This window comes from Blennius ocellaris (genome assembly GCF_963422515.1).
Source record: "Blennius ocellaris genome assembly, chromosome: 20".
Lineage (NCBI taxonomy): Eukaryota > Metazoa > Chordata > Actinopteri > Blenniiformes > Blenniidae > Blennius > Blennius ocellaris.
This window is the reverse complement of record NC_137669.1, coordinates 15618800-15643214: the sequence shown is the minus strand read 5'-3', so window position 1 is coordinate 15643214 and position 24415 is coordinate 15618800. Positions and strand designations below refer to the sequence as shown.

The 24415-nt window shown below is 45.9% G+C and overlaps 2 protein-coding genes across 2 annotated transcripts; both read right to left on the bottom strand.

Moving 5' to 3' along the window:
* Nucleotides 1–379: 379 nt before the first annotated feature.
* LOC308145063 (ankyrin repeat and IBR domain-containing protein 1-like) lies at nucleotides 380–19112 on the bottom strand. Its single transcript, XM_080516394.1, has 21 exons — nucleotides 18959–19112; nucleotides 14906–15255; nucleotides 11665–11836; nucleotides 11401–11532; nucleotides 10988–11179; nucleotides 8790–8907; nucleotides 8435–8655; nucleotides 8217–8305; nucleotides 7986–8130; nucleotides 7589–7749; nucleotides 7216–7304; nucleotides 6881–7011; nucleotides 6652–6786; nucleotides 6433–6519; nucleotides 6265–6331; nucleotides 5800–5945; nucleotides 5449–5627; nucleotides 5225–5276; nucleotides 4998–5054; nucleotides 4706–4829; nucleotides 380–4407 (listed from the first exon to the last, which is right to left on the bottom strand). Exons 2-21 carry the CDS (start codon nucleotides 15091–15093, stop codon nucleotides 2951–2953), a joined length of 3942 nt encoding a protein of 1313 aa, XP_080372520.1. The 5' UTR covers nucleotides 15094–15255; nucleotides 18959–19112; the 3' UTR covers nucleotides 380–2950.
* Nucleotides 19113–20566: 1454 nt separating this feature from the next.
* LOC308144399 (receptor-transporting protein 4-like) lies at nucleotides 20567–23237 on the bottom strand. Its single transcript, XM_080515509.1, has 3 exons — nucleotides 23159–23237; nucleotides 21745–21928; nucleotides 20567–21463 (listed from the first exon to the last, which is right to left on the bottom strand). The coding sequence occupies exons 1-3, from the start codon at nucleotides 23166–23168 to the stop codon at nucleotides 21100–21102; spliced, it is 558 nt and encodes a 185-aa protein (XP_080371635.1). The 5' UTR covers nucleotides 23169–23237; the 3' UTR covers nucleotides 20567–21099.
* Nucleotides 23238–24415: the final 1178 nt, after the last annotated feature.

Sequence of the window (24415 nt, the reverse complement as noted above, 5' to 3'; positions counted from 1 at the left end):
GGAAATCTTCCCACATGAATAGGGAATTAATAAGCAAAGACATACATTTCCAGAGATTCTAGACTGTTGGTTTCCATAGTATGAAATAGTTCTGCCTGAACTAATCTCACTTTAGAAGAAGAAAAACTAGAACCAGGTTGTTTTGTTAAATCAGTGCATTTAGAGATTGTTTTAATCCCAGTGATAAAGAGTGTTCGTGTGTTGTATGAATGACAGACTGGAAGGTACATCAACAGTGACAGTGAATCCTCATTATCCATCCGTTCATGATGCTCTGCAAGTGATATTGATCCAGCAAAGAAGGCAACAGAGGCTCCGTCTTCTCATTTCCTGAAAGAAGGTTTGGAATCAGAGCAATAAAACAAACCTCACAGCGACACACTTTCAGCTTGTTTTTTTATTGAGAGTAAACTTTGCACTTTCATTTATAAGTTTGGCCACACATCAAACCTTTCTTTTGACCAGCTGGGAATGTATCAAGTATAATCTATGAGAGTGCAATTTCTCCTTTTATGAAATTCTGAAATTGTCGTTTGTGGGAGAATTAAATTACAAACAATAAATGTTGAAGTAATATATATATATAAAAAAAAGAGCAAATTATTCAACACCATTAATCCAATCTTACAGAATACAAAGAGAAAGGAATTTTAAAAAGAAATCAATGTGTCCGTCCTTCATATCTCGTAGCACTGGATCAGTGCAACACATGAACCACACCACACTTGTGCAAAATAAAGACTGTCGATTCAGTGCAGGCCTGGAAATCAGCTTCAGGGAACAATTTCATGTTACGAGTGTCAGTTGGCTTCTTGAAATTTTTATGACTCAGCACATTCACAGTTTCTTGTTCAATGCACAGACGAAAATGTGTCGTTATTGTTTGAGTGCCCCCCCCATCTCTCACAATGTGTCAAACCTCCAACTCAAAACATACAACAGATCTGGAACTGAAAGGAAATATTTTTAAAAATAATACAAGTCGCTTTTACATGAAAACCCGCCATTTCTAATCATCCCAGAGCCCAAAGCACTGAATCACTTCTCATCACAGCAGGCAGTGTTCGATTCCCTTGTAAACGTTATAGTAGGGCGATAAAAGTGTTAAAGAAAAGAGCCTGAACAACAAACCCAGAAGTCACATTTCGAAGGGTCTCATATGAAATCTCATGTCAGATAAAGTGAATTAATTTCCTTCAGAGCCGTTTCTGATCGAGCTGAACGAGCTTAAGCCTGTGGCACCTGCCTCTCTGGGGAGAACGTGAAGTGAGGTACAGCTGAAGAATTCTTACAAATGAAATTCAGTGTCAAAGAGTGTTGTGTTCTCCGTCGCCCCCCCTCTGTAGCGTGTTTCAAAAGCAGTGACACAAATAAATATCGACAAATAAACAGCAAATTAACAAAAAAGGCACACAGACCCAACAGCTCCGGTCTCAAGTGGAAGTAAAACCGTCTATAATAAGCAAGAAATGAATAAAAAGGGGATAAATTACAGTTACAAACACAACTCGAGTCCCTTCGATGACGGCACGCTGTCGGAGCTAGCAGTAGTGGAATAGGTTTGATCAAACCGTTTAAATTTGTTTTCATTTACAGCAATTTTTAAAGAAATATTTGCTTTGGCTCAGATTCAGTGTGCAAATCTCAAACAGCTCGCACACACTCGGGTCTCACCGTTCCTCACTGAATACACACAATCAGTTTAATGTGTGTTTGCAAGTTTCCCCCCCCATTTTAAAGATTACAACATATCTATTGTCTGCTACTTGAAGATGTTTACAATATCTCCCCTGTGGTTCAAACCATGAAACGTGTTTCCAATAGAGGCATAAATAGTTCCTTACTTCGCTTCTGTGAAGCGATCCTCAAATACAAGGACATTAACGTCTGACACTTCGCATGTTTTGCAAGATTTCTTTTGATGATTTGGTTGACGGTTTCGCGCCACGTGAGAATTATCGGTCTCTGTGCGAAGCGTCGCGTCGTCATCTCACTCGGAAGCCGCTTATATTTTGGGCACTCTGTGAGACGTCGCTCCGAGAGTCAGAGCGGAGCGTTTCGTGCGAGGAGCTTTGCAGAACGGAATCGAAACGGCGAGCCAAAGTTAAAGCACGGCACCGCGCAGACGACGGCGAGGAAACTCGTCTCCGACGGTGAGAGAATGTCTGAAAGCAGCTGGTTCAATCACCTGAAAACAAGCACATGGTGTTAAAGAGCTGCTTTTGAGCAGGACGCTCCGCCTCGACTGGTTTTGAAAGGTGCGGTTCTGCACCCGTGACTGACCTTTGACCTTGATGTGCAGGGGGGGGGGGCTGATCGCTTTAAGTACATTACAGCAGGCCAGTGTTTGCTTCTCTCTTTGCTTCCTACACCGGAGGAAATATCAGTAGTGTGTTGGCACTAACAAAAACAGGCACCGTGTGCATGAAGGTCCAAACAATGTGAATTAGGCCCTCTGATTGTACAGCACGCTAAGACGGGCTCCAAGGTCCCTGCTCTCGTCGGATTTGGCTCTTGGAGGCGCAGACAGGCTTGTGGTTGGGTCCGTGTGGTAATCAAGTCTTGGTTGTATGAGGCAAGTTTGGATCTCAGCATGAAAAGCACCAAAACTTCACCCTGAACAAACGAACGAGACACAGACGAGCTCCAGGGGAATAAATAACGTAGAGAAAAAGAAAACCGTCAAGCTTTTCATGTGTGGTGGGATCAGTAGCCTTCCATTCGTGATGTCAAACTCCCGCTTGTTTCCGTCCGTTCTTTGAGCAGACAGAATGCAGTAAAAAAAAAAAAAAAAAAAACAACCCCCCAAAAAAAACCTCTGAATGTGTATGACATCATCTTGAATGGACCAAGTCAGTAGAGCTGTATGAACTCTCTAAATACAGTATAATACACACAGTAAACACTCACCTGCCCTTTCTACTCTCACTGTTTAGACTCTCGCCTCTCGTCACACCAGGTGTTCCTGCTCCTCCCACTCCTCCGGCGACCGGTCCTCCTCTAACTGGAGGACCAGGTCCGAGTCCGTCTCTGCAGCAGAGGCAGTGTGTGCGGGACAGTTTTCGCGTTGCGAGCCCGGGTGTGTGCGCGCTTCGTCCAGCGACAGGTCGGCCACACACCCGGCGTTCGCGCAGTCTCCTCCAGCGTCTCTGTTGTCCAGCTCCAGGGTGCAGGGTCGACAGGACTTGACGGCCTCGGGCCCCGCGGGGCCGTCCGCCTCGCTTTCCGCCTCGGGCTCGCCCTCCAGGGGCTGCCAGACGGGGGCGGGGGTCACCTCCCGGGAGGCCTGGCTCTCGCTCTCGGTTTCGGTGTGCGTGTCGGGGGAGGAGTCCGTTTCGGTGGTGGGGGGCGAGGGGATGAGAGCCAGACTCTGGGGGTTGTTCTGGGGGTTGATGTTGTTGTTGAACCAGGCCATGATGTTGTCCAGCAGCTGAGCACTGGCGGTGGGGTCCAAGGCCTCCAGACTCTGGGGGTCGCTGGGGGTGAACGGGCCCCCCGGGGGGATCACCGGCGAAAGCAGCAGCTCGGGCTCCGGCTCGGGAGACGGGAGGCACAATTGGGCGGGGGGCTGGAGGTCTGCCTTCGGGGGCCGCTCAAGAGCGTAGGTGGCGGGACGCTCTGCGGTGTAGGAGTTGTTGTGTTCTGGGCAGGGGGTGTAGGACGTGTCTGGCTTCGGGGAGCCGCTGTACGCGGCCGCCTGCTCCCGCGAGTACGAGGTGGCGTGAGCGGCGGGTTGAGTGCGCTCGGCTGTGCAGGAGGCACTGTGTTCAGCCTCGGCTAAATAAGCACCGGGGTGGCAATAACTCTGCTCTTTGTTGTCATAACCAGCGTTCGTGATCGCAATGTGATCGAGCATGTAGGGCGCCGCCAGCGAGCTCTGGTCTGGTCTATGGCTGTAAGCGGGTTCGGTGGCGAAAGGAGCGGCGTGGGTGCCGTGGCTGTACGTGTGGTGGGAACACAGCTGCTCCTGGGTGTGTGTGTCCAGGTCGTAAGGAGCGGTTATGCTTCCCAGTTTCATAAGGCTGTCTCCCAGCTCCAGCAGCTCTGCACTGAGGGAGGGAGGCGGGGGAGGCAGCGGGAGGGAGTTGGATATGGATGGCTGCGAGGTGGAGTCTGTCCTGTTCGGGGGGCGAGGGGGATCCAAGAGGGAAGGAGGGAAAGACGAGCCTCTGGCTCCTGGCGCGCCCTCTGTGCTCAGAGAGCGCAGTGCAGCGTCAACCAGGTCCCCTGCGGAGCCGGGCCTCCTGTCCGGTCGGTCCGGCCCGCGGTCCAGCTCCAGGCCTCCCTCCAGGCTTCGCTCTCTGCGGGACTCCTGGAGCGACAGCTGGATGGCGAGGAGGATGTTGGGATCATCTTCATCCAGTGAGCCCAGCGCTCTTCTGCGACCTTCAGGCCGCTCTGTGCCCTCTGAAACACAAAATGTCACATTAAAACAAGGAGCGGTTTTGTGTGGCTTGATTACAGATTGATCCCAGTGATCAATGCCTCAGTTTGCGTTCGACCGGACCAGATGGATGGAGCAGTAAAAGTCAAAATGCCGTTCGCCGGCCGTCTACTGCGCTCTAATTTATGAATGGATAGAAATATCAGAGGCAGAGGAAAACTGCAGAGTCTGTGCAAGTAGAAGAGCGGGGTGTACCAATAAACAGACAAAGTTGGAGGATAGATGAGCAATAAAAGAGTGTTGGTGAAGTGTTTTCCAGACCTGAGTTGTCACTCCTCCTGCTGGTTTCTGGCGTGTTGCTGCTGCTCCGGAGGTTGTGCAGACTCAGCATGTCTCCCCTGCGCCGTGGCCTGTGTCTGCGCCGGTACTGGATGTCAGCATAATCCTGCAACAAGACGTTGGAGGTAGGTCACGACCGGCTCGACTCCCAAGCAGTTTTTTTTTTTTTTTTTTTGCAACTCCACTGAATCGTGCAGCTTCACAATCTCAGGCAAATTAATCAGAATTTAGCCCATGCTTGAGTACCATGTGCCAAGAAACAACGGTGCATTACCTGCGACTGTCTCTCTCTTTGATCTCCGGCTCCCAGCACAGAGTGACGACTTCCCATCTTAACACACATAAGCAAACTGTCAGCTGCTGCTCATGCATTGATACCACCTCATACACACACAGATTTAGGAAGGAGCATCGACTATGCACAAATAAAATTGAAATAAAAAAGCTCGGCAGAGCGCAAGAGTCAGTGTTTCACTGTGTGATGTGATGAAATGAGTTTACCTCAGGGGAGGCAAAGCCAAGGTATTCCCAATCCCATGAGCCTCCAGGATAACTGAAATAAACAAAAGCATTTTTATTATAGTGTCAAATCGGTGAAAAAAAAAGAAAAGTTTAATATTCAATGATGGATTAGAGTTTACAACTCATTTGTACTCGGGGGTTTCTAGCAAAGCCTCTGTACGGAGGTTAACTCGGGGTGCGTGTGCATGTGTGTTTGCATTTACTTCCGGCGGGGAAGCTCAGGCGAGTCATTTGGAGCGACGCCCCGCGCCACCGACGCCAGAAACTCCTGCCTCTTCTGCTGCACCAGGCGAGCTGCACTGATGATCTTGTGGCACGGCGTCCTCAGGTACGGCCTGTTCACCTTCTGGGCCAAATCCTCCACCACCATCTCCAGATCAGTCTGAGAAGACACAAAGACGACCTAGTGTCAGGACACTGGCTTTTAGAACGGATTTCAACGATGGTTTGACCCAAACGAGGGATTAAAAGCAAGAGTGGAGGGGAAAAGAAACAAAAAACATGGGCTTTATTGCCATTAGACTCACATGCTTGGCAGAGAGGAAGCAGCTCACCTGCATTAGCTCAAATATCTCTTTCTGTGTGCTGCCTGGCTGCAGAAAGAAGCCGTATGGGTAAGAGCACTTCAGCACGCGCCGCGTCTTCAGCAGCTCAGACACACCGTCCTCAATGAATCGTGTGTCCGGTGGGCTTCCTTCACCTGCAGCAAAAAACATGCAACATTAAACACACATTGACAATATAAATTATTTTTTTGGCTGCTTTGTGTTTTTTTATTAATTGTCTGGAACAGTTTCTTGGTTTTTTTTGTATTTATATGTTCAACTCAAACAATTATTAATTAAACACTGCAATGTGGACATGATTCAATTAAAGGGACCAAAACAAACGACTGTTGAGACTCGATGTTTAGAAGACAGGAAGCTCTACTTAGTAGTAGTACTAAGTAGTAATTTGCAGCAGGGAAGCATACCGCTTCATTTGGATGGAATTTCTTTTTACTTGTGCGAGACACTCACGGCAAATAAAAGCTCGGCACAGCTGCTCCATCTTCTCTTTAGCAGTTTTTAGTAGTCGCTGCTCCAACTAAGCACACAGGGAAGACATCACGCGAATAAGCGACAGGCTGGTATTCAGGACACTCGTCTCGCGCTTTATAAAAAATGTGTCATTGTTGACTGCGCTACCTTGTAACTGTGTTCATGGTTCTTGAAGCGAGTGTAATAGTGCATGAAACGATCCAACTCTTGGAAACTTTTGTGCTTCTTTTCCGCCTGTAACAAAAATCAAACTCCTTCATACAAATCACTGAATGCTCCATCAATGTCTTATGTGACAGAGTCACTCATGCAGATAAACAATTCCAGGTGATGATTTGAGTGAATACTTCGTGTCCAAGTTTCTACCTCTACGGTCATCTCCTTGGATTGCTCCTCGAGCTGTTGGATGACCTCGTAGCGAGTACAGCGATAGTAGCCTCCTGTTGACGAGCTGTGCTTCTTCCACTCTTCCAGACAGATCCAACAGAAGTCGTACTTGCACTGCAGAGGGAGAGAGGCGGTGCTTTCAAATATCCTGCACTTATCCAATGCCTTTATTCGAGATGACACAGCACACTGAGGTGATTGCGAGCACCTTGGCACACTGCATGTGGTTGCAGCCCTCGTTCTTCTGAATGGGAGACTTGCAGTTGGCACATGGTTTGGAGTTGGTCAGCAGCCATAAGCAGTTAGCAGCATCCTCGTAAGCCTCGCTCACACCTGCCACTGTGGAGAGAGCACGCAGGCAGAGGCAAGTCCACACATGAGTAACAACCCTTCCTGCATTTGGCAAATAGCAATGTCCCAACCACCTGTCCATAAGGTTATAAAAATATAATAGACATATCCTGGTGGGAAGTCCTGACAGCTGCCATCAACTGCCAGCTCCAAGAAAATCCAAGAAATCCAAACTCAACAGGACAGGCTTACACTCCTCAGGCTTCATCTCTGTGACTTTCTGGAGCCAGTTCCTCCATATCTGACAATCACACGGCTCATGGGCCTCGCCAAGGCACTCCCTGGAGACCGAGAGGAGGATAAAAGAGGACTGGGTATAGTAAAATACTCACAAGGACACAGAAACGGCACAACAACAGACATTAATCCTGAGAAAAACAGGCAAAAGTGTTGGAAAGAAAAAAGAAAAAGTGTAGAAACGCACTGATGACAAAGCTTCAGAAACAAATCATACTGTTGTTTTTGCAGAAAACAAAGTATATGGAGCAGGGATATATTTGCTCCTCTCCACGTCACTGTCAGTAAAGACATCATTTAATGTAAAGAGTAACAGATGGAAGTGTACCAGCAGAACAGGTGGCCTTTGCCACAGTCGACGGCTGGGGACGGCAGCAGGGGGAAACTGTGAGGGTCATTGTCCCCGGGACCCGGCCGAGTGAGCCTCACCGCCCGCTCGCAACGCGCCGCAGGACACCACCGGATTGCCGGATTGTTCTCTACAAATGCCTGGAAGAGGACACACAGAAATGTCAGGGAGCAGACTGAGCATGTCAATAGAAGAGGTGAAAACCAAGAAGAAAGAAAAACAATGAAAAGAAAAGAAATAAAAAACCCCCAACAGAATAAATGACACGGAGGAAAACAAAGAGCACAGACAAAGAAACAGAATGCAACTTTTTAGTTGGATGTTCGGATGAAAAAGTGCTAAATACAACTTGCATGAAATCTAAATGTGGGCCTACCTTAATATCAAACTGGAGATATCGCTGGTCCATCTCTCTGGAAACCACACTCTCGATCACGTGCACGGGCACCAGCTGGTAGCACTCGTAAGCTGGACAGAAGATGTTGTGAGCGTCGCCTTCTTGAATCTTTACATTTAGGAACCTAAAGAGAACACAAACACACACTGAAGTAGATCTGCTCACCGGCCACATATCGGAACACCGACACTCATTCAGTGAAAGTCTCACCCCTCCCAGCAGGCTCTGCAGAACTCGTGGCCACAAGACATGTCCACGGGGTCTTCAAAAACCGAGATAGAGCAGAGACAGATTCCGCACTGCAAGAGACGACAGACGTGAACCCACAATGTTAACAGCACGATACCAGTAAAACTGTCATGTTCTTTTTTTTTTTTTTTAATGGAGGCAAAAAAACAACAAGTTGCACTCTGTCCACCACTGCTCACCGTCGCCAGGCCCTCCTCTCCAGGTGTGAGGCAGCTGTCGGTAGGGGAGGTGAGGGTGAGTGTCAGGGGCGAGCGAGGGGTTCTGGGAGTCCGGGGGGAGGGCAGCGTGTCCCAGGCATTGTAGCCACTGGGCGGCGGCGTGGGCATGGTGACACCGGAGCGCTGGCAGCAGCCTTCAGCATCTGACATCCAGGCTTCGAGCAGCTTTTCCCTGTCCCAGTCTGTGAGAGGCGAGTTAAACAATGGTTCTAATTAAATCTAATTCCCCTAAAAAATACTGGAGCCATGGTGCTGTGATTTTTTTGCTAAAAGGTCATCAGCGAAAGCCGGCTTTCTCTAATAGACAAACATGCACCGTGTGCTCGCAGCAGGGCCTCAGCAGTGAAGAGAGGAGCTTGCAGCATGTCTGCCGTCTCGACAATCAGCATGTCCTTCAGCCGACGCAGATCCTGAAGCTTCAACCCTTCATAAGGCTGAAAAGATAGAGAAAGAGCAACATTGAGAAGAAATAATACATTTGAAAAGCGAGAAGGACAAATGAGTGAGGGGGGGGTGACATGACATTGATGAAACGGGAGGGAAAAAAAACAAGGCCGTATTAAAGCAAAAACAAGAAGGAGAGATAGAAATGCAATTGAGGAAGTTAAATGGATAATGCGAGGAAAAATGAAAAGAACTTGGATGTGGGGCAGTGATTGCAGGGAGGGGGGGGTTGTGGTGGGAACGACAGATTATGCATTAGCATGGATTTGGCTGCGGGAAGAAAGATCAAACTGCTATCAGCTGGCAGCAGCTGCGGATACATGGCTGGTCTGTGTCCTCGGTTTAACTTGACGTGAGGTGTGTGTCTGTACACACAGACACACCCACATACACACCCTCACTCACACACACACACACTACTATACTTTAAGGCACCGCCGAACAGTGTGATCCTGAAGACACAGACGCAACTTTGATGAGAAGATGAAACATGTGAAAGCCAGCCGTAGTGCTCCATCGTTTGCACTGCAAGTTCAATAGTCACATCAAACATTTGGCAGCCACTCTGTGGGCCGGTCAAACTCCCGTGTCGTCACAGTTTGCTCAAAGACAATAGGACACATATGGTAGATTATATGTCCTCAAATAGCTGCTACTTAAGAGAACACGTCAGTAAACACCTAAACATTAGCGGTTGGCTGAACTCAGCAAACCTAAATCCTTCACTGGTCAACACGAGTGAGAGAATTTCAAATTACTGACACTGCAGCTGATCCGTTTGTTATGATAAAGCCCTCGGTGTACTGGCAGCTCGCACTCTGACCTCGTGATCTTGCGCCGTCATAAAAAGTGAATTTATGGGCGTCTTGTGAAAGCATTTCCATCCAATTTTCTTCCATGACTTAACATAGTTGTGGACAACAGTGTGACTTGATCACAATTCCGTTGTAAAATGCAAGCCAATGATTTTCGCACATGACTTGTCCATGAGAAGTTAAGCGGATTAACATCTTTTAAGGCTGGATTGATTAATATTCAGCCAAGATTAGCTCTAATCCGAGGTTACCAAAGCTAGGTTTGAAGAGAACAAATGTAGATGTCAAATTAAGCAGAACTCTGTTTCAAAATTAAAACCTAATCAGGATAATGAAATAAAGTTCAAGTAAATTAAAAAAAAAAATTTTTTGACCAAAACAGACCCCCATCCAAATCCAAATCAAGCAGAGCACTTATTGAAATTAAGCAACAGATGAGTGAATTTGGCCGTTTCCATAAGGGGGAGTGACAAAATACGAATTTCCAAAATCAGTGTTTCTGAATTATTTGAGCCACATATCAGAAGAGTTAACAGAAAAGGTGGGGAGGACACCAACAGAAGCAGAGACTTTTCAATGTAGTCCGAGTGATGTAAGAAAAATCAGTATGAAGCCCAACTTAAAGGAGACATCAATTGTAAGATATAATTTGTTTGTTATCACAAGGAAACCTTCCCAAGAGAGGAATGGTTCACTGGCTGAAAAGGTAAACAAATTTGTCTCCCAGCAGATGGAGTTACTAAAAAAAAAATCCTCTTAACGAGAACATTGGCCTGGAACAACCTGCTTCAGACTCACTGCACGGCATCTTCGGCGAAAGAGCAAATATCTAGGTAAGCTTTTTGTTTTGCTCAGACCAACAAAGAAAGAGAAGTGAACCCTTACACTTGAGATGGTTCAACAATGGACCATGATTTATCCGGGATTTCTGGTGCAGCAGAAAATGTATTTAAAATGTATTACTTTTCTAAATTGAAAATAATTTGTTGTTGGTTGAATCCACTTGACGTTTCAAAAAAAAGTAAAAAAAAAACAAATGGCCAATTCCCTTTATCTGCAGTCATTGAACTTTTGGATCCTAATCTAGTCCCAGTTGAGCTGAAAAAGGCTGTATCCTGCAAACCAAATGACCAGGATTCATTTATTTGATGTAGCGGTTTCGGAGTGGAAGGTTTGAAGACAGAGCGGCGACCACAAAGCTTAAAAATAACCCAAGCCAAACTGGACCCCACAGACACGGGAACTGTGCTCACACCTCTTTGTATTGCAGCAGGTTGGTTTCGCCGTGTGTGTCTGAGTTGGACTGCTGAGATGAGAAGGAGGAGAAAACCATCTGTGACTCCAGGCTGAGGGCCAGCTCGGTGTGGTGGTGCCTCTCGGCGTGGTCGCATGGCGTCAACTTGTCCTCGTCCTCCACAAAGAGGTCCGCCTCGCTCTGGATCAGCAGCTTGACGGAGGGAGGACAGAAAACACAACAATATGAACAGGGGTGGGGGGGGGAGCATAGAAGAACAGATGAAAGAAATTGAAGCTTAGGTAAGGTCCTTTGACCTGATGCAAAGCAGATGTTCCTGTAAAGCTGTGTGAACATTTTACTGGCTGTAAACACGTCGTCTTTGACAAATCTATTCCGCGCGGTAGAGACAAGCCACGCAGACTCCGCCTCACCTCCACGCAGCTCTTCATGCCCGCGGCAGCAGCGTAGTGCAGGCAGGCGCTGTGGTGGTTGTCGGTGGCGTTAACGTTGGCCTTCTCGTACTGGCCTCCCTCCAGCCTGGCTCCGGTCCAACTCAGGATCATCTGATTGAGGGAGGGAGGGGGGGGAAGGGCATGCAAATATGTGCACACATATTGATTTGGATGTGAGTTTTGTGGAACGTAATCACTTCATTCAGAGACACTGTTCCTCCAGTGTGAACACGGTGTTTGCACCTGCAGGCAGTCTGCCCGCCGCTGCTCGTCCCTCTGAGGGCGGGCCAGTCGGGGGGACAGCGCTCCCTCCGGCAGCAGCAGGATCTGGGGACCTTGGCAGAGCACATGGAGGCATGTCTCGTTGTGCACGTTTCGCTTGTTGGGGTTTCCCTCTTTGCTGAACAGGAAGGACCTATATAAATGCAAGAGAGAGAATAGCGAGATGAAATAAAAAGGAAATCATCGCAGGGATGTTTGGACATAAAGTGTAAAAAGAAGAAACAATCTGACTGTCACGGAAAGAAGACTTTAAAGAAATGTGGAAGGGAAAGGAGCAGATAAAAGTGAAGCAGACGCAGACCTCAGACGAAGAGGAAGAAAGTACATAGGATGCGTTGAAATCAAAGAATCTGTTATGGACAGAAATAGGCAGCGCTTGGTAGGAGAGGAACTGGAAGCAAGATGGCAGAATATTGACTATTCCTGTTTAACATCTCGGAGATAATGGACATGCTGGCTGACAGGTGTGTGCGTACACGCATACACACAGTGACTGATGAATGCACCAGTTGCTCTTAGTGCCAGGCCGTGGCTGCAGTCCTGTTTAGTAAATAGTTTTTATTCTGCTGTTTGTCAGTCAAATCCTCCATTTACTGATTACCATTGCACTCATTCATTTAGCACCGCAAGCTGCATTCGTCTGCCTTTGTGCATTACCATTTCGTCAAAAACCACCAGCGCTTCTTTTTTCCCCCCCCTGCACACGCTCCTACAGCAGCTGTATGATAAATATGACTCAGAAAGAAAACCCTGCTTCTTTTGGTTCAGCACTACACCACCAGGAGAGTTGCGTTTGAAAAGGACATTTTCTCTAAAGCAAATTCAATAATAGCAGAAAATAATAGGATGTCAGAGGATTTCCAGTGGTTTACACAGTGGTTGAAATATTATGTAAAACCTGGTGCGCTCTGGATTCAGCAGTAGCCACCATTGAATCAGTCTGAATGTTTCCTTAGTGTGCAGCCTTCAGCCCATTCTCCCACTTTTGACCCTCTTATCCTGTCAGCTACGAGTCCCTGCAGCTCCCCTCTAATGACAGTGCACTGCCAATTCACCCACACAGCAATAATCACTAATTATTCCCCCTCAACTCCAACCCTGTGCCCCCACCCTTACACACATATGCACGCACAAAGGCCCATGTTCAGAATGAATGGCCCCAATATCAGTCCATGAGAAACAACGGGGGGGGGGGGGGGGGGGGGGGGGGGGGGTCACATGTTGAGCTGCTTGCAGTGGAGCGCCAAAGCAGTGCAGGAAAACCTCGGGGGGAAGAGTTAAAACCGGACTGTTGACACTGAAATTTTTAATTAGCATGTTATGTGTGACCCAAAAGGAAATCGGCTTGAAGACAAGCGATAGTCCAAAAGAAAACGAGAAGGAAGAGCTTGCCAAGTTCCTGAATGGGAGGGGGGGACCAAAAGCAAACGTTGCTTCATTTACTTTCTCAAACCATAGAAAATAAATCGTTCCTGCGAAGTCACCCAGTCGGAGCTGTTATGTACATATCTCCAAGACAATCTGCAAAGTTACTGGAGAGGAAAGCTTCCACTTCCTGGACTACTACACCCATCCTCTTCTCTAATGGATTCTCCTGGTGATCTTAAAAGTTTCCCCCAGCCAATCCGACCCACTGAAAAGACCGGAGGAGAGCAAATACACACATAGTAGATACCGTGTTAAAAATAATCCCAAGCAGACTCTGCATGCACCAGCCCACGCCTGTCCTCTCCGAGTCTCTATTTTGTCTGAGACTTCTCGGCCGTCTCCCTCTCTCTGCTCGCTTCTGTCCAACAAAAACGTCTGGAACAAAGAAGCATTTCCTCTGATAGTTATCAGCGGCAGAGCGCCGCGTTCAGCACGCCTCGATGGCCCATTATAGGTTAGCAGGAATGAACACAAATAGCACACCAATTGATTCATTGCGTTATATTCTCGGACTCGGACACATTAAGCAGTTGTGGAGTCACAGTTTTTCCTTCTCCGAATACACATGCCCGTGTGCACACATGCAGATGCACAGATAATTGACTGGCCTTTTCAAACGCAGCTTCCTCTGACCCCACCTTCCACCACCCCCCAACCCCCCCACCCTGTAATCATGGAAAGAAAGGGTAAGAGAGAGGAAGAGTGTGAGGAGGAGGAGGAGGAGATGAGGACAGCTATTGAGTCACTGGATCTTGGTCATCATGACCAGTCGCCTGATTATCTCTGCAGAAGGGTTAAAAAAAAAAAAGAAAAAGAAAAGAAAAAAACAGACAGTGGTGTCTGGCTCAGCATATGTTTTATACTTTGACCCCTTTCTTCATGGTTTTGAAGGACTAAAGTCACTCGTCTTTGTAGTTTTCCTTCTTTACGGCCCAAAGCATGTGTCCCTGTGAGTCTGCTCGTCTGTCTCAGCGCACCTGTTTCAAGGTTGTGTGCATGTTGTAAATCACCAGGAGCCCGGTAATCACATTTGCACCATCCAGCAATTTAGAGTCCCCCCGATTGGCCTGAAATGACTGGACAGCGAGAGGGAAAACATCACGCCGACTTGCAACTCGAACCGGGAACCTTCGCCCTTAGGGCCCCATAGTCTTGGTCACTTTTGAGGTTTTGGTTTGCAGCTTCAAATCCTATGAAACCACTGTTGTCAAAGGTCTAATTACATTTCATTTCCACGGTTCCTCATAGGTGACGGCCGATTCTCAACCCTTGTAACATCATTTGCATAATAAGCCAGGACGTCTGCGGTGTAACAAATCTCAAAACGTCACGGATCATTTTACAGATCAGCCCCAAGCCGGCTCACTGGACTGTGTATCACAGTTCTTTTATTGTGGAAACAGATACAGGAATTCAATATGTTTGACAAACAACTGATGCGACTTTTATCGCTTGCTTACTCACAGACGTTTATCACCTTCAGTGGCTGAGACTGACGGTGTCAGCTGCTTTTTAAACATGTGCTGCTTGGAAATCTTTCCCTTTTATCTCTTTGCGCTGCAACTCTGCGTCAAAACAAACGTGCTATTAACAGCATCTCGACTCAACTTTGAAATGAATGATGTCGAGCGGACGCACGTCAAACTACCTGGACCCGTTGTGCGAAAACATTTTAGCTTCACTGCCATATATGCCCTTTAAAATGCAATTCAATTCAATATACTGCAGATTTTGAAAAGTCGTCTAACTTTAGACCGCGGAACGGGAGGTTTACCTGAGCAGACGCGTCATGGCGTAGCGACAGACGTAGTGCAGGGGTGTGTTGTGCTGGTACTGCTCTCCATATGAAGCGTTGGGATCCAGGCCGTCCCTGAACTGAGGGTTCCCCTCATACAGCTGCCAGGCCAGGGCCTCGTCGCCGCTCACCAGCGCCTTGCGGAACTTGGTGGCCGTGTTTCCCATCGCGGCAGGTTCAGTATTGGGTCACCTGAAGGGTGCCGAGACAGACTCCCGTCTGCCTGCCTGCCTACAACGTCTCGCTTCCTCCTCCACCTCCTCCTCTTCCTCCTCCCCCGTTCACCACTGGTCACAACTTACAGCAACATGGCTCAGCGTTTTCCTGCCCTGAAAAGAGCAGAAAGGAGAGAAACACGGGTTGAAGGAAGGCAACGTCTGACATCTCGAATGAGTGCAAATAAAGTGGCGGTTCGAAAAAAAAAAGGAAAGGACAAATAGCAAGGCAGAAGCCGGGAGAAGGAAAGGAGCGTGTAGAAAGACTGTGGGGCAGAGACTCAATCAATCGCTCCATCCATCGATCAGCTGATGTGCCGCTGCGAGGATGTTATCTTACCGGAAATAGAAAACAGAGCTGCTCAAAACAAAGATAAGTATAAAGAGGGCGGACAAATGAGGAAGGTTAATGATAACCAAATAATTGATTTGCTTGTCAGTTGTTGAAAGGCACAGTCGATATGTCCACAGCCGGCCACGGCGAGCTCCGTTTGGTTGAGCCTGTGAAGAATTTACATGTTTTACGGCATTCATAGGTCTTTCTAATTATCAGGGATCTGAAGAGTGTGCACCGTCGCAACTTATCAAAATCATGATCTTAGTATCCTTTACAATTGTAGTTTTTTTTACTGGCAGAAGAAGCATTTCTAACACCACCAATAATAACATAACAAGCAAAGCAAAAGTAATAACAGTGTGTGGTGGAAAGGCACAGATATGAGGAAAGAAAAAAAAACAAAAAAACACCACCCTGTTTCTTGTCACATATTGTACTTAATCACTATCTTTATCAATGCTTTCTGCCTCATTTCCTTCCTGGTCTTCCCAACCTCGCCCTCCCCGCTCCGTCTTATTGCTCGCAAACACGGATATGGTTTGGTCTGTCTTTAACGCACACACCATTTCATCCTATAATGAGTGGAGTGCGTAATGAGCGCATGCGTCTGTGTGTTGGGCTGCTGAGGGTATCATTACAGTCTTCATTCTATGGCCATCTGTCTGGCCCTCACAAAGGGCCCCTTTTAGCCCGGCTACAGTTGGCCACTGGCTGGCCGGCCTCCGGAACATTTGAATAACGTTGCTGGCTGCCTCCCCTCTTCTGCCTCCCTTTTCTATGGAGGTGACAGACAGCGACACAGACAGGGAAAATACCCACTGACAGACTGAGCCATAAGGGCCTCACACAAAGACAAACAATAGCACACGACTTGCAAGTTGTGCACTTGCGAGGCACGCAGGAGCTCGGATGGTGAGCGAGTATATTTGTATATTTCTGGAGGCAAAGTGGAGGTGGTTTTGTGTGTGTGTGTGTGTGTGTGTGTGTGGGGACTACAGTTAATAGGTCAGTCTGTCTGCTTGGCTCCGTTTTGTGCACACTGGTTTACTTCCAGTTCACTTCACTCCTCTGTATATCTCTGTCTCTTCTATACTTTACATGGACAGGGAGTCCAAACACGAAGGAACGGTGGAATCCCAGGGATCACAAATCCTGTTGTTTGCACTCTGCAGTGACACGGCAATTATCCACGATTACAAAAAAATCCCACGGCGTACTCGGCATTCCCGGGGCCGGGCGGAATTGAGGCATAGGAAGTATTCCACCGCTTGCTAACTGGACGCTCATCCTGTTGAGTCTCACAATCCAGCCAGGAATGCTGGTACGTTCATGAATTGTGTTTGGAAATCAACTCGATTAGGTTACACTCGTAGCTCAGGGCACGTACCATATGGCCCCTCTCCATTTCAGGCAATGTGATAATTGTGACTTAATGACTCATGAGCTCAATAATCCCAAACACATGAATCTTGTCTGATGATCGCTGCTGCCAGGAACTGAAGACACTGTTGCATGTCAAACGCTGTGCGCACACTTACACAACAAGAAAAACTTGCTTTACGCGCAATATTTCAATGTATGGTGGAATACTTGACGTGAAAATACATTTAAATGACAATTGAATGATTGACGTAAATTTAATTTAAGAAAAACACTCAAACATATCCTACACTAGTAAAAAAAAGAATATATAAATAACCACACTTTGATACTTTTTTATAGCCTGTACATAAAACAGTACAATACAGGCTAATTACATATTTCCTGATATTGGTGATGTGCCAGTGTCTCAGTAAGTGTGTAAATAAAGCTGCTAAAGTCACTGAATAGCTCAAAAATGTTAACGAGACTGCAAGAGAAAATAGCACTGCATTGTGCAGTGTTTTCTCCATAACTTTACCTCCCAGATGAACACATTGGGCACATTTGTCCGCATTTCTGCTCCTTATGACAACTTCACACATGTCTTAGTATGTGATAAGTGATGCTGTTGAACCAGGTTATTGATTTAAAGATGAAGCACTTAGGACTACCTTCCACATTTGCAATGGCACGCAAAACAATATTGACACATCCACCCCCCCCAACCCCATCCATCAGATACATAAATGTTCTCCACACCTGTCGCCTCAGAGGCTGGAGACGATCTCCACCTGCACATGGTATAAAGCAGCTGTCAGTCCATCACAGAGCGTGATTTAATTTAACAACTTTATCACCCAAAGACAATTTGGGAACTTTAGAGTGACCTATTGATCAAACAAGTACAAAACAACAACCCTCAGGCACACAGACATGCAGTCTCACAGTAAGAAAACAAAACAAAACAAAACATAAAAAAATCAGGCTTTTCTTGTTGTGGTTGACAGTGTGAGCACTAACATTTAAACTTTCCAACATATTTTTGCATGTGTATATATATGAACCTGAAATGTGGAACAAGGCTTCCAAAATACCTGTCCGACTATATTTGGTGACATGAAAAGAAAAAAAATAACAAAACTCCAGAAAACCCATTGAGAAACAGTAACACTACATTTGAGAAGAAGTTATGTTTTGACAACGTAAATAATGGATTGTCACACCTCGGCGACATCAGGGTGTTTGTCGACTTGACTTAAAAGTACAAAATGGGTTGAAGCTGGCAGCACCTCAAGCGGAAACCTTCGGCGAGGACCGCTGTTGGTGTAAACAATGTTGTCAAAACAGGAAAAACTCGCAGTGGAAGAGAGGGAGGCTTGCACTTATCAAAACTTGCCGTCAGCTGACGGGAAGACCTCCGTGTGGAGGCTGTGGCTCGCGTGCGAAACCGCAGTCGGGACCGGGGGGGGGGGGGACCCGAGAAGTGCCCCCCCCCCCCCAGGTCCCGAGACAAAACATTGAAACTTACACGAGTCCACGGCTCGAGACTCTCGCTTCCTCCGCGGCAACGCTCACCGAAAATTAGCTCGGTCACCGTGTATCCGCGAGATATCCAGGTCAGACCTCGTGTGGTTCCCCCGTGATGTGTGTCAGCATGAAATGGAGCACAGAAACAAACGGCCAGCGACTTTCTGCCTGCATGTTTTGTGTGTTGTGTCCATGCGGCCCCTCGGTTACGGCTCCTTTGTTCCAGTACACTGACACGGTCCGTGTGAATTACTGCCCCGACCGAGAAGCGGGCTGCGAGGCGGAGGGAGGCTGCCGTTAAAAAAAACGGCAAAAAAAAAAAAAAAAACGCCGTTACTACCTCCGTGGGTCTTAACGTCGGTGCCGACTGCGCCTCCGACGGGAGAAGAAAAGACCAAGAAGAAGAAGAAGAAGAAGAAGAAGAAGAAGAAAGAAAAAAAAACCCGTTACCACCCCAAAGCAGCCTGCCGCCGCTGCCGTTATACCGAAGCTAGCCAGCTGTCTCCGGCTCTCTCGGGTTAACGTTAGCGCGCCGCTAGCTTTCAACTCCCGGACACCGTCCAACCCGCCGCCGCCGCTGTTGTTACTCACACGGGCGTCTCACTTGGTCGTACGCTGGCCAACTCGCGCGCATCGAGGGGCATTATCGTGTGACTGTCACGGGCATCTCCGCTCTGCCGCTCCGCTGGACCATCCTCCTGTGTGCCACGGGACCCGGCGGGGTTGATGATGCTGCTGACAGCGGAGGGAGAGACAGACTGCCGCTTGCTGCTTGCTGCTTGCTGCTTGCTGCTGCTGCTGCTGCTGCTGCTGCTCCGCGGCGCCGTGTTGTTGTTTCTGCCAGGGAGAGCGGAGCACCACGCATGCGCACAGCCACCTGTCACACTGAAAGCTCCGCTCTGATTGGTCGGCCGCTCCTGGTCGGATACGAATGGGGATTTTTCTTTTCATTATTAACTTTGCTCATACTTAAAATTTACTCCATGTAATCCACTCCGTCACTGAAATCACGAGGCACGGCCGAGTACTTCCACCATTTGAATAAACTTCCAAGCCATCATATCTAATTGTGGGTAAGATGCTGTCAAAGGTCAAGTGCTGATCTTGTTCCTTTTGCTCCAATGAGGATGTCTGTCAACTGGCTTTTCATGTAGCTCATTATGAGAGACACAATGATTTCTAATGATTTCTCTTAATGTCAGTGGCCGATAAATCCACAGATGCAATATATATGATACAAAATCTCTTGAAAAGTGTCAGTGATTAAATGCACTTCTCTAAGTGGGATACATTTCTCATTGGGTGTCTGTAAGAGCGTCTACAATTAATTATGCAACAGCTTTGCATTTTGCTGCTGAATAAATTCGACATGTCACTTGTTTGGATTCAGCGTCCATGATCAAGCATGGTGTCACAGCCTTTTAAATTGTGACATTTCTGAGAAAATATGTTCACGTTCATATGACAAGGACTTATCCTTTCACTCCCACAATAAACAATTCTGTATGCTTTCTGTCACCTGCTCCAAATCAGGAACATGTTAAAACAGAGTGATACTGAGAAACTAATCCATGCATTTAGTTAATTCGGTGATGTGACTTTTGTTATATCCTATTACCAGGATGTCCAAATAACTTGTTAAGAAGTCTGCAGCTGATTCAGAATGCTGCAGCGATCTGCCGCTCTCCAATATAATCTTGTCTTTATTGTCTTCATTTTAAATCTAGAATAGAATTTAAAATTCTTCTATTAATCTATAAAGCGCTTAACAACCAGACTCCATCTTATCTCAACTTATCATTTCATATTACCCCAGCTGAACACCTCGTTCAGAGTGCTGGTTTATTGTGTCCAGGCTTTCTAAAAGTAGAATAGGAGGCAGAGTTTTCAGCCATCAGGCTCCTCCCATGTGGAACCAGTTCCTCCTTCAGTTAAGGAGGCTGACACAGTCTGTACTTTCAAGGTTAAGCTTTAAACTTTCCTCTTTCATAAAGCTTACAGTTTATGCTCATTCAGACCACTCTGTACCTTTTTATTTGAGAAGACTATGTTGTTATTGATGCTTATATATGAATTCAATTGCAATGACACGAAAAAGTTGAAACGTTGAACTCTCTAATAAGTTTATTCTGGTGGGGTGTTTTTTTTTATGCTGTGAAATTATTTTTGATAAATAATCAAGTACAAGTTTCACACAAATGTAAAAAAAAAACTTTATTGATAAGTCAATGTTATCATACATGTGAATAGATGCATTTTTTTCATTCAATAGATCGCCTGCCTCTCAAACAAATCTAACAAATAATAAAAATAATCTCCAAAATAAACTTGGTCAAACGTAAAACCTTATTTGGAATATAAAATGCAGTACAAGTTCATATTTTGTATCAAAGAAAATATGCAGAACAAGAATGTCTAGGTTATCCTGTCACTAACTACTCAAAATGCAGTGATTCCATGTCATGTGCACACCTGTACACACATGCACAAACACACACGGGACAAAATAGGCATGACAACATGGAAATATGCCTTTTCGGAAACAGACGTTTCCCTTTTCATCAAAGCTCAACTATTCCTAACTTTGTGGCGACCTCAAATTGGAATGGTTTCCCTTTTTGGGACCTCTGTTCTGGTCCCCATGTTAACATGAAACCTCATGAAACAGCTGAGAGCAGACAGAGGAATCAACCAGGGCAGAATGAATACTGTGTCCATCCGCACGGACACGTCTAGTCATCCTGACAGCAAATGCCCATTCGGCATCCTTCACACAGAGCTTTCTCGTGAGGTTTGGTCTTCCTTTCGGCGACACAGATTGGCGAGTCGTTGTCATCTTCGTCTTCGTCGTTGTAGCAATTCTTCCGGATTTTGGAACACAGATTGAGCAGAGTGGTTTCCACCGTGTCCTCGGAAATGGTTTCCACCGTGTCCTCGGAAAAGCCCGGCTGGTAAAAATCGCCGCAACGGCACTGTCGGCAAGACTGGCCAAAAGGCCGCATGATCACCGTCCCCCTGCCGCTCAGCAGCCGGTAGCGGAACAGTACGACCACACGAGCCGAAGACCAGGTATTCTGGCAGTTTCCACACAGAAACCTGAGGGAATGAGACATACGATGAGTAAGCCACTGCCGAGAGGTATTTTCAGGTCAGTCGTCATTCCCGTAACCCGCGAAATACTTGGAAAAGGATGACTCACAAACGCGCTTGGTAACGAATCCAATCACACAGCATATGAATTGCACGGTCGCCACATAACATTGGCTCATTTTGTTTGTCGCATTCATTAAATGTGTTAAATCAGTATTACCTTGGATAGTTTACGTTTGTACCTGCAGGATTTTGTGAGAACATAAAAAACAAAAAACAAAACCTACTTTCCAAAGGTGCAGGGACTGTAGATTTTCCAGCCTCTCTTCCTCTCCTGATTGGTGACTGTGTTTGTCTGGCTGTAGTTGAAGTTGAGATTCCACACGTCTCCATAGTCCAGCTCTTCGTCTTCGTCCAGAAGGTCGTTAAAGGTTTCCATCCACAGGGAAGGAGTCCAAACTGTGTGAGTCGCTGGGGTGGGGATTAGAATTTGAGGGGAAATATTCAGTATGTCACAATTTTAGACCAATATAAGGTGCTTAATCAGCCAATTATAGACAAACAACTATATCCATCAACCATTAAGAGTGCTCCTGGTAAAAAAACAAAGAAACAAAGAAATAAAGTAAGTGGAAAAGAGCTAATTGACATAATAGTTTGTAAACCTAAAATCCAACTAATAAAATATGATTGAAGTCTATGTGATAAATCTTGAGATGTGTGGCACAAACAACATTTAATCCGGCTTATGGATAACTCGCTGCACTATTGTACCATAATATTATAACATGTTTATATGTGTGTGTATAGGAGGGCAAAAAAAAACATATCCAGGAAAGATAAAATGCCACTTTCAGAAATCCTTAAGATAGCAAAAGTTTGACAATCATGACTGTCATTGAAGTTTGACTTTTATATGTACATGGTCATTTGGTTCTATACTTTAACCCCACAATGCTTTTGAATTGTCAATATGTTTATTGGCCTAGCCCTCATGCCAGGCACTCGCACAACCTTTTCTTAAGACTCATCTCTTTGTCTTATTCGACTTTGTCTTATTTCTCAATGTAGCTGGGAGGAGCTACTGAGCAAAGACAAAAACAGTCAGGGAGACTGCCAGCTTTATGCAAGCTCCAATTTCCTGTTTAGATGCTTCGACAGTATTAGTATTCACATTCATTACCCCCCCCCCCCCCCCCCCCCCCCCCCTGTCTAAATAAGTGATCTTTAGGTTGTTCAGTCAAGATGATGCCAAATGTACATTTGGGAGAAGGTTTACTTGCTTTCTAGAGATGATTCAGGAAGTAAAGAGTTAGAACTCGACCATGGTTTTCAACGAGCAAGGCTTTTATTAATTTGTTGATTTATTAATTGTTTTACTTTTGATATATACTCTCTTTGTTCCATCTCTAAAAAACATGCCCCGTGCTGTTAATAAACTGTATGCAGAGTCACATCACCATGGAGATTAAATAACAATACAACAATAGAATTGTAAGAATTTAAAATAAAACATGTTGTGGGTGTACTAAAGACCCCCCCCCCCCTCCCCCCGTTATTAGTTATTTAAAAAAAAGATTATTTTAACGTGGCAGTGCAATGAATGCTGTAAATAACAGCAACTATGAGGAAAAAAAACCTCATTTGACTTTTATATAGATACAAAAAGCGTGCAAATATAAGTATTGTGTGGTATTTTACCTGTGCCCATGGTTCCGAGTGGTGTGATGTCCTGGAGGAGCTTGACAGGAAAACTGCGTGATGGACTGACTCGGCTGCGCTTTTTTATATTGGGAGACATCAGCTGATCAGCCGGAGATCTGGAAAACGAAACTTAAGCACAGTTTTCGTTTTCCTGCTCGACCACGGTGTAAACAGTGACGCAGAGATGATGCAACTGCGCAATTAAAGGCATGTAACACCCGCAACGCCGCCTGATCTTCAGTGGAAGTACTAAAATGTTCGAAAAAAACCAAAACCGAAACACAACTTTGTCAAACTTTTTCAAAATTATCATTATTTATTTATTTATGTATGCATGTATTATTATTATTATTATTATTATTATTATTATATTATTATTATTATTATTATTATATTTCACATTTTCCCACTAGTGATTTGACGACCTTGGCCATGTACTTGTGTTTGGTTTCCAGCTTCAGTGCAGTAGAGGGCAGCATCACACAGCTGCTGGACCACACGACTCTCAACACCAGGGGGAAGGACATCCTCTGCTCCACACTGGAAACAAGCCATTTCAGGAGCATTCAGGAATTCCCACATGTCACAGGGGGGATACTGCGTCACTATATTGAGTTCTTTATCTGCAGTATATGTAAATATTGTGTTGCTTCTCAGAAGAGGAAACTGAAAGGTGAACTCGCAGTCACGTCTGCCAGGAGTGGATCAATCAGTTCTTCGGAGAAAACTGCAACTACTGTGTTTTAGTGAATCCTGTTAACATGGAAATATATGTTATTAGAAAGCAGCATCACTCAAGTTCTGGTTTTTATGTGTGCATGTTGTTTACTGAAAATGTTGATGGATCTCTCAATGAATCGAAAGATCAACTGTACAGCCTGGATGAGGCCCGAAAGTTTGATGTCACCCTGTCACCTGACAAAGGTTTAAGTAACAGAGATTATTTTCAAAAGAGCACACCAATTGTGTCACACTTTGGAAAAAAAAAAAGCATCCAAAAATAGTCTGAAATACACTCACAGCACATGTTAATGGGACTTTTCACCACACCGGTGACATGTTGTTAAGGTCACCTGCACAACAGTACATTTCTGAGCCCTTTGTTGTTTTTAGTTCCACTGCGATCGAAAAACAGGCTTGAATCTCACAGGTTTTTCCTGTAACCCAGCTTAAACAGTAAGAAAGCACACAATGACATCCTGACATATAAAGTAAATATGACGCTGTTGAAGGTTATTTCAAACATTCCCATTT

Excerpts from the sequence above, each read along its gene's own strand:
- LOC308145063 (XM_080516394.1), bottom strand. The coding sequence starts at position 15,093 with ATGGGAAACACGGCCACCAAGTTCCGCAAGGCGCTGGTGAGCGGCGAC. Across the intron at positions 11,180-11,400 it reads GCATGAAGAGCTGCGTGGAG|CTGCTGATCCAGAGCGAGGC; the intron begins GTGAGGCGGAGT and ends CCCTCCGTCAAG. Across the intron at positions 8,131-8,216 it reads TGCAGAGCCTGCTGGGAGGG|GTTCCTAAATGTAAAGATTC; the intron begins GTGAGACTTTCA and ends TGTTCTCTTTAG.
- LOC308144399 (XM_080515509.1), bottom strand. Across the intron at positions 21,464-21,744 it reads AGTCCCTGCACCTTTGGAAA|GTTTCTGTGTGGAAACTGCC; the intron begins GTAGGTTTTGTT and ends TCATTCCCTCAG.